The sequence below is a fragment of the Benincasa hispida genome, chromosome 6 (assembly GCF_009727055.1).
Source record: "Benincasa hispida cultivar B227 chromosome 6, ASM972705v1, whole genome shotgun sequence".
NCBI lineage: Eukaryota > Viridiplantae > Streptophyta > Magnoliopsida > Cucurbitales > Cucurbitaceae > Benincasa > Benincasa hispida.
This window is the reverse complement of record NC_052354.1, coordinates 16,349,490-16,368,035: the sequence shown is the minus strand read 5'-3', so window position 1 is coordinate 16,368,035 and position 18,546 is coordinate 16,349,490. Positions and strand designations below refer to the sequence as shown.

Sequence of the window (18,546 nt, the reverse complement as noted above, 5' to 3'; positions counted from 1 at the left end):
AGTTGAGGTACTGAAATATTTTATATTAATGTCGATTTTTGCTAGTTTGATTCTAAATGTATAAAATTCAACCAAGGGGTGGGAAGGCATATGAAAAGCAAAAACATTTTATTCATGGGTTTTTATTTGTTTATTGTTGATTTATTGGGAGAAATTGTATAACCGTTGTTAAAGTGGGCTTAACTCAATAGTGATTGATACGAACTTTTTCCTAAAAGTTGAAGGTTCGATCCTCATCCCCTCAGTTGTTGTACTGGAAAAAAATTAATTGTATAATAGTGGTCACCGAGTTGAGAAAGAGAAGACAGGGGCGATAGCTAAAGAGATGCGGATGGCAGCCCTGAAGCATTTCATTGCTTACTATGCCTCATCTACACAACTCTATATAACATCAAGTTAAATTAATTCAAACTTGGGGACAAAAAAATTGAGTTTTGTTAAGAATTAGTGCAAACTTAATTTGCAAATAATCAAAGTAACTTTTAGGGGTTGTTTGGGATGATGAGTTAAGATAAGATGTTTGAAGTTCATATATCTGTAGAGTTCATATATCTATGTTTAGGGTCCAAAGTTATTTGAGTTTTGTTAAGAATTAGTACAAACTTAATTTGCAAGTAATCAAATTTGCTTCTAGGAACTGTTTGGGGCGCTGAGTTGAGATGGAATGTCTGGAGTTTATATGTTTGGGGTGCAGAGTTATTTGAGTTTTGTTAAGAATTAGTACAAACTTAATTTGCAAGTAATCAAATTAGCTTTTAGGAGCTGTTTGTTTTGGGTTTTATGTCCTAAAACTCGTGGTATGTAAACAATGGAGCTTATTCTGAAAATTCAATAAAGGTGTTATTGAATAGATCTATTACTTGAATAGAAATCCAATAAACTTAAAAGTCCCTTGACTATTGGATGAGTACTTGAACTTTATGTGGAGACATAAAGGTGGATCAGGTTTGAGTAAATAGTCAAAATGATCTATAGTACATGGATAAGGTGGTACCTTATTCTGGTAATACTATTTGGATACGGCCTGCTCTGTAGTTGTTACAAGGAGTTGTAAAAGTGCTACAAACGAAGTGATCCTAATTCATTCATGATTGGACATGAGGAATGGGGGTGTCCTTGTGCCAAAAGAGTTTGTACAAGATCGAACCACGAAATGAGTCACTCTACTTTTATAAACGTTGTTTATTGTTTTAAAACTGACATTTCAAAGCCAATGACCTTAGAGGTAAATTGACCTTATCCTGAGCTAAATATGAACTCTTGTTTATCTTGGGATTGCCCTTAGATTTTTCATATGTGAGGGTTTGGCTCAACAACGCCGGCTCAATTATAACTGTCATTTTAGGGTAAGCCTGAATAGATAGCTGGGAACATAGGTGCAAGAGGAATCACTCCTACCCACTTTGGGGATCGTAGAGAGTGTTCCCTTAAGTCTTTAATTCTGGAGCTTGAACAAGGGATTCCGCCCTCTCATGGCCGATGAGAGGGACTCGGTTTTATGATTGGATCACCAAACATTTGTTCATTAGGAGATTAGTTGGGGACTTTAAGGAACAAGAGGTAATTTCAGGGGTAAAACAGAGATTTGACCCAGCCGTTATTACGAACAATCTATGAAGGGCTAACTTACTAATCATGGTTATATCGAATGGACATAATATATCTACAGGTGAGGAGGGGAGTTTAACTATGGGTTTATAGTGGAGGTAACCCAATAGTTAACGAATGGGTAATCCGGTCTAATGAGTTTAGCCCGATTAATCTCGGATCGTGGAGTCCATGATCTGTAGGTTTATGAGGTCCCCTTACTAGCTCGGAAATGGATTAGCTCTAGAGTAGCGTGATAAGTTAATTTGAAACGTTCAAATTAGAATCAAACGGAATTGGAGAAAATATATTTAAATATTATTTAAATATATGGAGATGAATTTGTGTAAAAATTAATTTAATATTGGATATTAAATTAATTAGAATTGTTTAAATTGTTTAAATAATTATTTATTGATTATAAAATTAATTTGTGAAATTAATAAATTTTGGTTTTAGAAATAAAACATAATTTTAAAATCAAAATAGATTTTTGAAAATTAAAAAATTACACAAAACTTGAAAAATAGGTTTTTCAAGTTCATCTTCAACTTGCTCACAAGGAACTCACCACCTCTTCTCTTGGTTTACTCCAAGCATGAGCTGCATCTCATGCAACACATCTCTTGGCATGATAGTCTACAATATATTGAAGAGATTGGAGTGAAGAATGAGTGTTGAACCGACTGAATTTTTGCTGAAAAATTCGGATGAATAAGGTGTTTTTCAATGGGTTGGTTCAGTGAGTTTTCTCCATATTTCCTTTGATTCCAGCTTATTTTGAATCCCACAACTCAATCTAGAGCACCGAGAGGATAGTAGAAAATATCTTGTGATGGTCTACACAAGGATTCGAAGGATTTTGCAGCTGGAAATAGAGATTTCGTTGGTTCGGCCAAGGTATATTCTTGAAACCATTAAACTCTGTTTTTAGCATGTTTCTTTTCAACCAAAATTAATGAATTAGAATGCTTATGGATCCTGATTTCTTCCACTGCGTGATGGTGTCGATCCAACAGCTTGGAGCGTTGAGTTGAGATAAAATGTATGGAGTTCATATATTTGTGTTTGTGGTGTAGAGTTATTTGGTTTGAGTTCATATGACTATGTTTGGAGTGTATAGTTGAGTTCATATGTCTGGAATATCTGGGTAGTTTTTTGAACTCTAAGATACTGTTTGGTAACCATTTTTTTTTTTTTTTTTTGAAAATTAAGTCTATGGAGAGTACTTCTACATCCAAATTCCTTCCTTTATTGTCTATTTTTCACTAAGGAACCAAGCCAGATTTTGAGAACTAAAAAAGTGGTTTTTAAAAAGTTATTCTTGTTTTTGGAATTTGGCTAAGAATTCAAAGTGGTATTTAAAAAGTTGTTCTTGTTTTTGGAATTTGGCTAAGAATTCAACTATTGTGCTTAAGAATGATGCAAATTATTATAAGAAATGTGGATGAAATAAGCTTAATTTTAAAAAACAAAAACAAAAAAACAAATGATTACCAAACGAGACATAAATAATATGTTTTTATAATTACTATTTTTGTTCTGAAACTTTTTTTTTAATAATTCTACTCATCTTTATTTAAATAAAATATTGATTGCAATTTTTTTCTTTTAATTTTTAATACTTTTCTTTCTTTCTTTCTTGGGTAGTTAACAACAATTAATCCATTAGATTTATAGAAATATGGTTAAATAAAATAAGAAACCAAAGAGAAATCAAAATATTTTATTCCTATTTTCTTCCATGAATTTCATTATCATCTTCTTCTTTTTCTTAATGTTGTTGCTCTGTATTTTTACTTTATCGTGATTTTTTTTTTAAAAAAAAATTGAATCTCTCCCATCATCTTAGCAACCACATTTCAACAATTTCACTTTCAGTTCCTCCAAATTTGGAGGATCTTCAGAGAGCAAATTTCCATTTTTCACTAATTCTTGCTATGAAATGTTTCACGAAAAAAAATCTTCACTTTATGGGTTTTTTTTTTGTATATGTTATATACTTTTCAACTACATACATAATTTTCGTCTAAATATTCTTAACGTTCATTTGATATGTGAATTCAATTAAATAAAAATATATTTTACAAAATTTTCACGTATAAATATTGCACTTAATGTAGACAAAATACGATTATTTATATAATCAACGAACCTACACCAAACTTTAATAGTCATCACTCTTATAATAGTCAAAAGTGATTGTTGAAGTTGATTATCGAAGATGATTTTTAGTGGAGTTTGTAATCGGAGGTGGTTGTCGGAGCCTGAAATTGATCACACGAAAGTGGTATTGGAGTTTGACATCGAAGGTGGTTTTCGGAGCTCAGAGTTGGTCGTGCGAAGATGATCGTCAAAGTTGATCATCGAAGATGATTTTCGCCGGAGTTTATAGTTGGAAGTGGTTGTCAGAGTCCGAAATTGGTCGCATGAATGTGGTATTGGAGTTGGTTGCCAGAGTTTGTCATCGGAGAAGCCCCAAGTTGGCCGTCAAAGTTGCTCGTTCGAAGATGATTTTGTTGAAGTTCGTAGTTAGAGGTGGTTATCGGAGTTGGTCATTGGAGTTTGTTGTTGAAGGTAGTTGTCGGAGCTTGAAATTAGTCGTTGGAGTTAGTCGTGCGAAGGTGATCGTTGAAGTTGTCATCAGAGGTGGTTGCCAAAGCCCGAAATTAGTTGTCAGAGTTGGTCACATGAAGGTTGTCGGAGCCCCGAGTTGGCTTTCGAAGATTTCATCGTAGGTGGTTGTCGGAGCTCGGAGTTGGTCGCCAAAGTTTTCATCTAAGGTGGTTGTCGGAGCTTGGAATTGGTTGTCGTAGTTTTCACTAGAGGTAGTTGTCGGAGCTCGGAGTTGATCGCTAGAGTTGTCATCGAAAGTGGTCGTCGAAGTTGTAATCGGAGGTGGTAATCAGAGCACGAAGTTAGTTGTCGAAGTTGTCATCAGAGGTGGTTGTCGGAGCACAGAGTTAATTGTTGGAGTTATTCATCAAAGGTGGTTATTGGAGCCTAGAGCTGGTTGTCGAAGTTGTCATCAGAGGTGATTGTCGGAGGCCCGAGTTGGTCGTAGTGTGACAGCGATTGTCGGCCACAGTGGTCGATGGGTGGAGTCATTGAAAACATTGGAAGAAGGGAGAGTTGTGGTGGAGTTGAGTTTTATTTAAAGTTGGGGGGTCAAACATTAAGTTGGTATACAACTCAACTCATGTCGGTGAGCCAAACACCCCTTTAGTTATAATTTATGTTATTGGTTTTTTATTTAGAGTTGTGCCTTTTATTTAGGAGTTCGTGGCCTAGGTTAGTGGGATGGAAGAGATTTTCAAGGTTAGTGGTAGAATTTTAAGGTTAGTGTACTAATGGTTAGTTTTTTTATTTGCCTATAAATACTTGTAATATTTCCACTTCAATGAACAAAGAACTCAATTAAAGCACTTAATCTGCCGTGCAACATTTCTCTCTTGTTTTCACCTTTGTTCTCTTCATCTGTTGTTTTTCATTACATGGTATCAAAACGTTTATGTTTTTTATTTTGCGTTTGAGTTTAAATACTCGGTGAATATGAACGGTAGAAATAATGTTTGTGTAGACAAGCTTATTGGTGATACTTATAATTATTGGAGGCTATGTATGGAAGCTTTTCTTCAAAGACAAGATTTGTGGGATCTTCTTTTTGTTGATGATTCAATTCTAGAAGATACTCTAGAGAATGTCGAGCCACGGAGAAAGTGAAAGATCAAGTGCGACAAAGTTTTATTTGCTCTATAATTCTATTGGTAAGGAGTATATCGAGCATATTTGTGATGAAAAATTCTCCACATAAAGTGTGGGACACACTTGAAAGATTGTTCACTCAAGAGAACACAACGTGATTGCAATATTTGTAAAACAATTTTGTTGGAACAACTCAAGATAATTTTTCAATTTCATAAAATTTTTTGAAGATTAAGATTGTGTTCTAAAATTTTAGAATTTGACAAAGAGGAGCCTATTAGCGATGCGCTTAATTGTTTCGATATCTTATCATGGACTGTGAAAGGAGTTTATACCATTTATTTCTTCCATATGGTTGGGTAAATCAACCTTTTATTGTTGAGTTAGAAAATTTGCTCTCAAATTAAAAAAAAAAAATTGATAAAATAAATGCTTATAATAATAAGCAATCTCATCCCGTGGTGGAAGATGTTCTTTATGCAAAAGACAAGGGAAGAGTTAATTATTCTTCCAAACGTTCTTCCAATGATAGCAATAATTCCAAGGGGAAGGAATAGGATAGTCCAAGAACAAATTTAGATGCGGTAAACTAGGGTACATTAAACGTGATTGTTGAGTAAAAGTGGTGTGTCCTCATTGTGAGAAATTAGGTCATATTATACAAAATTTTCATGTGAATCTCAAAAAAAAAGAACAAATATTGTACATGAAAGTGACAAATCTCAATAAGTTAAATGGGAATCATGCTTATCAATTGAAGCTATTAATATTTTCTAGAAAATGGGAAAAAAAAAAAAAACAAAAACATAAACAAAAAATAGTGGGGTTCAAAACGAGAGTTATGCCGAGAAGCAACCTAGAAAGTAGTTTATGCATTCAAAAGGTGGGGTCCGGGTCTCGTAGTTTGACCATACGACACAATTAAGCATGTGCCTTAATTTCTTTTTGGTTAGGAAATAATGATGGATATTTCTAAAAAAGAAATTAAAAAGTAAATTTAAATTAATAAATAAAGTTCTTGTTTCTATTACTTCTATTATGACATTTTATTACTTGTTTTCTTTACTTGCCATGATAATTCACCTCTCGATATTGAACCCTTAGTTTTACTCTTAACAACTAAAAATAACTCTTTGAGAAGAAAAAAAGAAATGAGTAGAAGCTAGTTCAACCCAAATTCAATTTAGTTTGAGTTGTCATCGACTCAATCAACCTAAATTCATTATTTTTTTTAAAAGCAAATTGTAGAAGTAATCCTTAAAGTAGGCAGTAGTTACCATTGCACCATCAAATTATGAACTTCCATAATTTTAAAAATTAAACCCACAAAAGTTAAATATTAAACTCTCAAATTAAATAATTATTGCAATTTAATAAATTAAATATTTAAGTATAAAAATCCAATTTTAACATTTATATAAGTTTGAAAACTCAATTTCTAAAATTAAAAATTTAAGAATATAATTACAATTACCACTATATTTTATAAATGATTTTTACAATTTATTCTTTTTAATTTAGATTACTTTTCAAGATTTTTTTGAATTATTTATTCTTCAACAATTCTTTAAAAAATAATTATTTTAAATATAATAAAATGTTACCATCTAACAATAGATCACAATAGACATCTATAACTAAAATTTTGCTATATTTACAAATAAGTTGACTCATTTTTCTTTATTTGAATAAGTTGACACGTTAACATTCTACTTCATTTTTCAACTCAAGTTCATTTGGTTTCTAATTATTTCTTTTCTAAAAGGAAAATTGAATCACAAACCAAAGAGATCATTATTCCACACAAGATATCCAACCATTATTCGACAAAATGAAAAATTTTCTTCTCCAAACGAGGAATTCATCTGGTTAGTTGTGGTTGTCTCAGTTCTGATTAGTTTGATGATCAATTTGTTAGTAATCAATCCAATCATTTCAGACTTGACACATTTAAAATAAATCTGCAATGAATAATAAGAATTTCAATCTGTTTCAACAATGCCAAACATATAATTATATAAATGAAAGTCAGATTTAAAAAAACATACTAAATATTTTGTTTAATCTTTAAAGGAAAATGGGAGAAGCTTAAAAAGCAGAAAAAACACAAGTTCAAAACAAGAAAAACGCTAAACTGTCAAAAATATATAATTGTCAATGAAAATAAGACACCTCGGTTTAAGAAGAAAAACCTCGAGAGTAGAACATGAGACAAAACTTGTCAACAAAATTGGTCTGCTGTTGCACATAAAAATATGGACTACTGAATACTACTACTACACCTTAATAGCGTATTTCCTCAATGGAAAGTACATTTCTTTCTTCTTCTGTCTCTCAGTTTTCAAAGAATCCTGCATCACAAAATGGAATCATTCAACAATATGATCCAATTTCGACACAAAACTAGAGAGATAAAGAAATGGTCTGCCAACCAAGTCAAAGCATGACAATTAAATCAAATAAAGGGATCAGAAAAGGATTGAGGGTAAAGTTTTTTTATACATATATCAGATGGTATCAAGCCAAAGCCTACCAAACCCCTACAATATAACGAACCTCATACCTCAAAGTTGATAGTAGAAGATAATGCCAGATGAACTATGTTCAGGTTGGTTGTACACAATATTACTTGAAGAATTGAAGTTTAGAAATCATAATTCTAACAAATGAAAGTCAAATTCCAAACCATTTAATTTTAGTTTTTGAAAATTAAGGTTATAAACAGTAATCCCATGGGTGTGTTGATGATTTGAAAAACCCAAAAACATAGTTTTGTTTCTGATATTTGACTAAGAATTCATGGGTTTATTTGGGGGTGAAAGGAAATTGGACACAAACAAGCAGAAATTTTAAAAATGAAATGGTTGTGAAACGATACTAACTTCAACAATAGATATCAAGGTTGTAAAACTAACAAACCCATCCACTATTCATAGATAAAATTGATAGCATTTCCATTAAATACCAATTCTTTTATTTTCATTTGCAACTTAGAAAATCTCTACAGGTACCGTGCACAAATATTGGCAACATTTAGACATATAATCCGTAATGAAATTTAATTAAACGGTTAAAAGAGGAACATATGAAACCAAGCTGTACTGAAATTAAACGAAGAAACAGGACAGGATAAAGATGAAGCAATTACCTGGTGCTTGGTGAGCCTTCTACGAATGGCCCTGGTCTTCTTTGGGCGGAGATCGAGAGGCAAAAGCTTCTTCTTCTTGTAAGCTTCCCTTAATGCCGCCTTCTGCTTCTGAGAAATTACTGTCAAAACTTGAGCGATCGACAATCTCACCACCTTGCTGCAAAATCAACCACATAGAACAACAAGGTTAACAAAACAATGAGTGAAATCGCGGCGGGAAAAAAGAAAACTCAAAGAAAAAGGGGTCACATTTTGGATAGCTTGTTCGGAGCACCGCCGGTGACTTTGGCGACTCGAAGGAGAGAAAGCTCCGCCTTAAGATCCTTAAGCTGCAACAACAGATCCGACTTCGATTTCTGCCTCAACTCATGAACCTTGATTCTCGCTACAAACCAAAAACACCAAATTGAATAACAAAAATTTCATCGTTTTCCTTGAAAAACAAGAGAGCCAAGAACTGGATTGAGAATGTCTCATTTCGATAGTGATAAGATTTGATTGAGAATTTACCCATTTCTTCCTGTGTGGTCTTCGACTCTGCGCCGCCGCCGGCGAAACCCTAGAAGAGAAGATGGAAGCTGGTGGAAGAGCTGCCACGAGAAAGCTAGGGTTTTCGTGTACGAGAAAAAGGTTGTGTTCTTATATGTATAATTTTTTATTTCCCAAATTTGCCCTTTTGGGCCTGAAAAAATAGGTGGATTTAGCCCACTCAATGATATCGGCCCAATTAGGCTAGGACTTTATTTGGGATTAATTAGATGAATATTGGTATTTTAGGCCCATTTTTGAAAATTTTGATTTATGGTCATTCAATTCACTAAACTTGATTTTTCCATTTTACCCCTTCGTTCCTTGTGGCTTCAAATACGTATATTGTACATTTATCCACTAATGGGTTTTTTTTTTGTACAGATGACCTCATTCAGGAGGCCCAAATGAAAAATGGTCACCTATTAAAAAAGTAATAGAGAGTAACCTTCTGCTTACATCAACCACGTGTAATTTTATCACTTCGCCCCTGAGATGCATCTCGCGTGCTTGCACTACCAAGGAACTTGATCCTCGATGGCTTGTCACTCGATCCTCGATGCATGGTCACTCGATACCCTAATGTCTGGTCATTTAATACGACGACAATCGACACGTGCATACTTGATCATAGCCACGTCATACTCGATACTCGATTATACTCAATCCTTTTAAACTTTTTGAATTCTTAACCCGTTTGAAGTCCATTATTTCACCACTTCAACTCATTGCTCAGACTATTCTCTCTCGTCATATGAATTTATAGCCCTCGATGACTTCACCTCTTGACTCAACACTCTATTGATTCTCTCTGCATCAGGTGACAAACTACTCTTTGTTTATATTTTGGCATCATTTGTCCCTTCTGTTGTGTATATTTTGGCATCATGTTCCTCAAAATGCAGTTGTATGTTCCTCGATACTCGACCAATACAATTTTCATTTTGGTTTTCATGTCTTGCTTGTTTAGCTAGAGCTCGAATTTTTTCGTTTAGATCTTCATGTTTTTGGTATTTCAGACCGTCTAGAGTTTAGGATTTGAGTAGGATAAATCATGAAATTGAAAAATCAAAATGAATGCTCAACAATTGACCATCGAGTCACATTTAATGTAGTGAGTAAAGGATACTATGTAGCATGTATCAGATATCGAGCAATCACGTATCGAGTATCGAATAACATGTAACATAGATCAAATAGTGAGTAACGTGTAACATGGATCAAGTATCAAGTATTTATCAGAATGTTTATTTCACTTTACAGAATGAACAAAATGCAAAGTATACAATCTAAATCAGCATATTCTATACATTATTTGACATCAATTGTATCTGGGTCCCCTGAGTCTCGATCCTTGCCTGTTTGTTGCGTTTGGATGTATCAAGTAGTTTATTGCACTTTTGTTTATTATATCCCGATTGGCCACACCATCCACGTTTCTTTAATGTGACATGTTATTCAGCGGACAATATCCTATTTACCTTCGTCTACCAACATATACCATTCTTTTCGGTGGGAGTATTTTTACCTCGGTATACCTTAGTGGCTTTTTCCATTCGAATACATGAGCAAATGGGTTTATTGACTCCATGTATACTAGTACTAGAGAATCAACACCATAGAATCTGTTACATAGAGTATACGGATTGATGTTACGCTCTCTAGTTGCAGCAATAGCGTCCGAATATGACATCTCCAAACACTGAGATTGTATACAGACATTCTCGAGTGTTAAGGCTGACGATACTATATAATCCACCGTCCTTGACATGAAATCTATAAAAATCGATTGGATTTACTTGGTATTGCCTAACTTTATCACACTTTAAATCCATTATTTCTTTTCCATACTTTGAATGTGTCAATGTACTATCGGACCATTGTTCGCCGCTCATGAAACCACCATTAAAGTAGACCTCTTATGTATTCTAGCAACGAAGTTATTAGTAACACTCTTGCTTATTTGGTAATAGCATTAAAGCATTTAGCACTATTATTGGTTATTGAAGCATTCGACACGATACTGATGCATGATACTCGATAACGGTTGCTCGAAACCGATACTCGATGACCATAGGTGACTCAATTTGAATCTTGAGTAAGTTGTGAACTCCTGCCTATGAAGGCGGTGATTTGTATGGGTGAGAGTGACCAGTTTCGCTGACTCAATATGCCTACTATTTTAGGGATTTGTCAAATTAGGGAGTTGGGAACATAACTACACAAGAAGAAATTCACTCCTTCTTTATAGATAGAGACTGTACATAAATTGCTCCCTTAAGAGCTGATTATGGGGCTTGAACAATGCGACGCCACATTCTCTCCTGACCCATAGGGGTTTGGTCATAGTTGGACTATGACTTATTGTTTATTAAAGGGATCAATGGTACTTAAGAAGTTAGATGTAACTACAGGGGAAAAATGATAATTTTAGCCTAACTGTACTTACGAGAAATTCGTGAAGAGTCAATGTACCGTTGATTGGTTATATCCAATGGACATAGAATTATATATGTAGTGTAAAGAGTGCAGTTGTTAGTCTTTAGTGGAGTGGATGACAGTTAATAGAAGTTGATTAATTTAATCGAGTACCATTGGAGCTTCAAACTATAGGTCTATAAGGTCCCCTCGTTAGCTCAGTTGGGGTAAAAATGATAATGGAATGATTTCAGATTAATTTGAACAGTTCAAATTAATAAGGAAAATTATTTATATAAAATTATATGAGATATAATTTAAGAGAAAATTCCAAACTTAATATGAATTTGATTCATATTAAATAATTGAGAAATTTTGTTTTATAATATTAAATTAAAGTATATAAATTAAATAAAATTTGTTTTTATTTAATTATATGTATATTTTTTAATTACATAAAATAGGTTGTTAATTAAAGTACATATTAATTAAATGAAAATTTTTATTTAATTATATGTATATTTTTTAATTACATAAAATAGGTTGTTAATTAAAGTACATATTAATTAAATGAAAATTTTTATTTAATTATATGTATCTTTAATTACATAAACCTTTCATTTTTCTTCAAATAACTTATAAACCTTTCATTTTCTTCAGTAAATTCTCTCATAATTATTTTGAAGATGAAATTAGAGAGGAAGGGATTAAGAAATGACTCACCTTTGAAGACCAATTCTTCGCGTTCCTCTCCGATTCGTCAAGATATATGCTCGGGCCTTTTCCTTCGCTCGTGTCCAACGCTCATACGCATCTCGAACATTTCGAGCAGCAATAAGAGGTGGAATAGGAGGACACTTCTCCATAAGGACGAACCTTAGGTCATTGATGATTAATATCGTGTTAATAGTGTTTTTCTAACTAGCGTAATTCTCGTCAGTCCGTTTATAACCAAATAAAGATAAATAAAGATAAAGTAACGGTAGCCATAATAAAATTGCTGAAAAATAACCAAACTTAATAAGTCTACTTACATTAAACCACTTTTAGAAACCAATTAAGTTTTAGCAAAATAGTTCTAGTGTACCCTAAGTGACATCTATTTTGCAATGATGCTCCAGTGAGGTAGGACAAAAGTCATCATAGGGTGATTAAGTGCCCCTTCACTGGAATGAGACATTCTCAACCATTAGACAGAAATAACTCCTTGTAACTGAATCTAACAGTCACCATTGTTCAGTCCATAATTTATTAACATCCTTAACAATTCTGTGTAAGTGTAGCATCTCATTTTAGGCCCTAGAGTCCCATCCTAATAAGTCAACCTTAAGGAAAAGCCGATTAGGGCAAGAGACTAAAGCAACCCTATCCATTTCTGGAGATCAAATAAAGAGTTGTGCAAAACTGTCATCCTTTAGGGGGACACTCCCAGGGTGCCACGAGGCGATGCACAAACTTTATCCAACCTAATGAGAGAGATCGAGAGATATGTTGTCACACGTCCCATTCTCACTTACTATGAATATTCTCTCCATTCAATTTTGTATTGACCTACCCAAGTGAAGGAACTCTTATACAAGAGTACCTCTAAGCGGAAGCGGATCTTTCCAAAGACATTGTGACAGAACTACCACATTTACATTCAAACAAACAGATATGCATCATACTGTAAATTACTGGCATGCTTTAACAATAACAAACACGAGAACAAGAAAACTTATCAGAATGGATACTCTCGCTCTCGCTCGAACGACAAGCTATCGTTCAGAAAAATTCGATCGTCTACCATGAATGACCTTCACACGAGCAGCAGAAAGATAGGGACGATACCACCACTTAGAACCCTTAGTATTCTCGGTGTGAGAATCCAAAGAGTGGCCTTTGTTCGGATTTGGTAGAGGGGAGGAGGAAAAGAGATCGTATACAACGATCAAGCAAGTGGAAGAAAACTAAGTCTATCGTATAGACAAAGTGCTTGATCGTTTAGATGAAGTACACGATCGTGTAAGAAAAGGCCAGCGATCACCTATACGATCATTTAGTAAATGTTCGGCGTTAGACGATTGTTTAGGAAAAGGTAAGTGATCGTTTAGAAGAGGGCGTATATGTGTAAGCGATCGTGTAGTAAACTCGAGGTATTGTATAGTCTCTGATTTTACTAAGCGGGTAGCAAACACTTCTTAAGCAATTAACCGTGTTCTTTTCAAACTGAAAACAATTTTCATTTTATTCTTCAGTTACGAAAACCGAATGAAACTTCCCACTAACGCACATTTACGGAGAAAACGACGGCCAATTATCCTATAATTGTCCAATTAAAAATAATAAATATAATCATATTATATTGATTAACCTATAGTTTAATATCATATATCAACATAGTGTTTTCTCCTCTACTAGATATAAATCATATTTATATCCATTTTTCTCGAATTAATGTATCTCATACATTCAGTCAATCATATCATATATAATTAACCAGTTCAATTATATTCCTCTTGTCAATTTGAACACTTCAAATTAACCCAAAAACTAATTCTCAACTTGAATTCATTGAGCTACCAAGGGGACCTTATGAACCTATGGCTCGAAGCTCCAACGGCAGGTGAATAGCTTACTAAACTCTTTAGCTATGAGATCCACCATCCGTTAACTACCAGGCATTCCATTAAAGACCAATAGCTGAACTCTTCTTACCACAAATATATTTCTATGTCCATCAGATATAACCAATCAATAGTACGATAACCCTTCACAGATGCTCGTAAGTACAATTGGACTAATTTACCGTTTTGTTCTTGTAATTACATCTAACTCCTTAAGTACCACTGTTTCTTCTAATGAACAATACAACATAGTTCTACTATGTGTGGACACCTCTCAGGCCATGAGAAAATGTGTGGCGCCACATCGTTTAAGCCTCGAGATCAACCCTTAAGGGAACAATTTATCTACTTACCCCTGCTTCGGGGAATGAGTGAATTCCATCTTGTGTAGCTGAGTTCCCAGCTCCCAAATCAGACGAATCCCCAAAATGGTAGGTTTGAGTCGGCAACTTGGCCACTCGCACCCATGCAAATCAAATGACCGCCCTCTAAGGCAGGAGTTCCTAACTCACTCAGGATTGAGGTCATGTTACGTATAGTCATTATAGTGTAGTGAAGTCTTTGTCATGAACGGTGTTATATAACGAGATGTTAACACTTCGTGGTCAGATCTTATACAAACTCTTTGTATAGGACGCCCTCGCTCGCATGTCCTCACACGAATGATCAGGATCAGACCATCTATAGCAAGTTACAATACTTGTAACTATTCCACAAAGCGGGCCGTATCTGTAGCATTACCAGGATAAGGTTTCTCTCCTATATCCATATACTACATACCATTTTGGTTATCACTTAAGACATGATCCACTTGTATGTCACCACATACATGCTTAAGTTACATAATGACAACCAATGATTTTAGTTTATTGGTTTGTGGTAAAGCAAATAAAATATCCAATGTGCAAAGTCAAGTAGTGAAGAAAATATCATATATTATGCATTACAAGCGTTTGTACAAACTGTGTTTACAAACTACAGAACACAAGACTTTAGGGCATCATCCCTAACACCAAGTGCCACCCGTAGGGGGAACTCCAGAGGTGCCTCAAGGTCGAGGATAGATCTCACATTGTGAACTTTTTGGGAGAAATGTGTAGAAGTAAAGTGAAGTATCATATACCCCATTTACCTCCCACTGAATGTTCTACCTAGGCATTCATTAACTTAGAAAATCCTGCTACTGATTTTAATTAAGTGGTCTATTTAATTTGCTCAAAAACAACACTTTCTTTTGATGATTAAACAAGTTTGATTCAAGTCTTATTAAACACTTTAACAAACTTTCATCAAATTTGAATGCATGTACCAAATATATCTAATTCACCTTTCCAGGTAAGTTCCCAGGTAGGATAGACGTTTCCATCGACTTAAGTACCCCAACCTAGCTAGAACTAGCCTTAGCTAAAAGGTCCCTTATAGATACATTTGTTACATATTTAATCTTTTATTAGTCAATTTAATCCTATTAAACTAGATTAAAAGATTAAACTTAGATTTTTAATCTCATTAGAAATGTGATCTTAGGTCTATCTCAATCAAATTTTAAAACATTTTTTAAAGATGATTAAAGCCTAAGGTTTGCATGCAACTCTTTATTATTGATTTTAATTCTAATTTCATTAACTATAACTATTATAAAAAATGAAACAATTAAAAGCATTCAACATTGCGAGCTAGGCATGCATAAGATATTTATAACATTTATAAATAAACCAAAGTGTCATGCTTCATGCAATGTTCATTCATTACTAATATATAACTTTTATATAATTAAGTAATAAACTAAGCATACATCCCATGCTAATATACAACCTTATATTATAACATTTATGATATAAATAATGCATGGATATGCTATAATGCATGCATATATTATAACTCTTATATTATATGATGCATGAGCATGCTTTATGTAATTTAATCATGCATACTAATATATTATAACATTTATAATATAAAATGATGCATGAAGAAATGCATAACCTATGGTGGGTTTTAAAACTATATGACATACATTATGACATATAATATAAACATACATCACATGCACATTTAATAAAAGTTGATGGACTGGGATAATGTATCTCAAAATCAAAAAAGAAATGCTAAACTATTGCAAAAATTTGAGTCAATCGGTTCAAACAGGTGCATGGAGAAATGCATAACCTATGGTGGGTTTTAAAACTATATGACATACATTATGACATATAATATAAACATATATCACATGCACATTTAATAAAAGTTGATGGACCGGGATAATGTATCTCAAAACCGAAAAAGAAATGCTAAACCATTACAAAAGTTTGAGTCAACCGATTCGAACAGGTGAACCGGGTCTTGAACCGCCCGCCTTGAAGCCTCGTCACTTGATTGTGTAGCAAATCCCCTGATTGTCGAGCAAGCACATCGAGTGTAAATGATCGTGTAGCAACGATCGCATAGCTTTGGACTATGCGATAAGCATGAAAGTCCACACGATCGTGCAACATGCTTCAAGTAACGCATGCCATGCGATCGTGTAGTGATAGCGAGAATTTTGGTGTCGTTCCTAAACCCCTTGCTATACAAATAAAATTTATGAATCACCGAACAAACCTTTTATACCAACTAGTAGTACAAGTAGCAAGTTTGGGGTCGAACCACAGAGAGCCTAATATGGATTCCTAAGAAAAGTTAGGGGAGAGGGGGTTATGAAAATTGTTAAAAACTAGTTCTGAAAACAAAAAGAATTGCAATATAACAATTGTGAAAATCATCAATGAAACGAACACTTAGCTTGGGCAATTGTAATTTAATTCATTCCTCAATAGTTCTATCATAGACTACTCAAAATTTGTGTGAGATTATTTGAATTAAAATATTAGCCTACTCAATTAGAATCCTAACTGGGAGTCCATAGAATCAAGTTAATTAAAAGAAGAGCGAGGATCCTCAACCAATCAATTAACTAACAGGCTTTAAGCTTTAGGGCAAAACCTAAGCCAATTCATTGGTTTCCATCGTCTAACCGATTAATCGAGTGAAATTTATCTAAGTTAGAAAGTAAATGCTTGTTAATCGGAGTCCCTAATTAACACAACAAACTGACTTAACTTTTGCTTCTAGGTGATGACTACCTAACGATTACAAATTAGTGCATAGCTAATTTGTCAGATTGTCCCATACACGAAAACTGAAAATATACTCAAGACAAATTCCATTAAGTCAAAATAATACTCACAGAATTACAAAACAAGTCTCAAGAATTACATTTGAATGAAATTAAACTAACTAACCCAAGCTAAGCTCTTACCCTTTAGCCACGAAACATGTCGAAAATCAACACGATTGGCAAATGGGAATAACTTATTACAAGATTAAAAGAAAAAGCAATAAAAATAGAGCTAGAAAAGAGACTAAAATGCCCAAAACCAGAGTAGAAGGTAAAAAATGGGATGATTTTGACTGAACCTTAAGGGTTACTTTTATAGGCCAACTGCAGCGTCGCAACGCTAGGGAGAGCGTTGCAACTCTCGGCTGTGCTGCACGTGCCGAGGGGTTCACATCAAACTTCACAACGTGGAGTGTTGCAATGCTGATGCTTCTGTCTTACAGTGTCAGGCTTCAGTGTTGGAATGCATTGCAATGCTAGGGTCCTTGAGTTTTCAAAACGTTGCAACGCTTGGGGGTAGTGTTGCAACATTGCCCTGCGTCCAAGCATTCTTCCTTTTTTGGTCATTTAATTGATTTGGCTTCTAATTTTGTCATTTTAGCGTCTTTAAGTCCCGAACGCTTGATCCAACCGCTTGTACACTCGAGTCCTACAAAATAAGCAACTAAATCAAATTAAGTAGCTAAACAACCTGAGTTAAGTAGAAGAAAATAGCACATTTCAAGTGTTATCATGTAGCTAATGACTATGCGAGGAGCATGATAGTCTACATGATCGAGTAGAAAGCGTCGAGTATCGTATACCATGTGATCATGTAGCTAATGACTATGCGATGAGCATGATAGTCTACACGATCGTTTAGCGCGCATGCCTTGTGTCGAGTATCAAATACCGCGCGATCGTTTACCCTCGAGTGTCTACGCGATCATGAAGCCAACGCATTTACTCGATCGTGTTACATTAGTTATGTGATCGTTTATCAAATGCTACACGATCAAGTAGAACAATTCTACACGAACACATAACCAAATCTAAACGATCGTCTAGCTTAAGCTACACGATGCGACCACCGTTTCGTCTTCTCCATCGAAATGATCTACAACTCTTGCGTCTGAAACTTCTTCACGAACGACTCAAAAACTCTAAATGAATACAGACCTGATTGTAAGAAATTGTGCCAAAAAACGCAGGGGCCCTTACAATTGACTTTTGTAAAAGTAAACAGAAAGCATAAACAGAGACAACTATCCCGAAATTATCTATCAACAACATCCATAAACATTTAACAATTAAATACATTGCATAAACTTAAAACCCACCAAACTGTAAACGAAATTCAATACAGTAAATGAAATTTGGAAATCAGAATACAACCCGGCTCTGGTACCAATTGAAGG

At 34.3% G+C, this 18,546-nt stretch overlaps 1 protein-coding gene across 1 annotated transcript; it reads right to left on the bottom strand.

The window, feature by feature from the left end:
* Positions 1–7,403: 7,403 nt before the first annotated feature.
* On the bottom strand, positions 7,404–9,084 carry LOC120079538 (60S ribosomal protein L35). The gene is made up of 4 exons (XM_039033751.1): positions 8,951–9,084; positions 8,690–8,825; positions 8,441–8,597; positions 7,404–7,643 (listed from the first exon to the last, which is right to left on the bottom strand). The coding sequence occupies exons 1-4, from the start codon at positions 8,952–8,954 to the stop codon at positions 7,569–7,571; spliced, it is 372 nt and encodes a 123-aa protein (XP_038889679.1). The 5' UTR covers positions 8,955–9,084; the 3' UTR covers positions 7,404–7,568.
* Between the last annotated feature and the right edge of the window lie 9,462 nt (positions 9,085–18,546).

Excerpts from the sequence above, each read along its gene's own strand:
- LOC120079538 (XM_039033751.1), bottom strand. Across the intron at positions 8,598-8,689 it reads CCGAACAAGCTATCCAAAAT|CAAGGTGGTGAGATTGTCGA; the intron begins GTGACCCCTTTT and ends TTGATTTTGCAG. Across the intron at positions 7,644-8,440 it reads GAAGGCTCACCAAGCACCAG|GATTCTTTGAAAACTGAGAG; the intron begins GTAATTGCTTCA and ends TTTGTGATGCAG.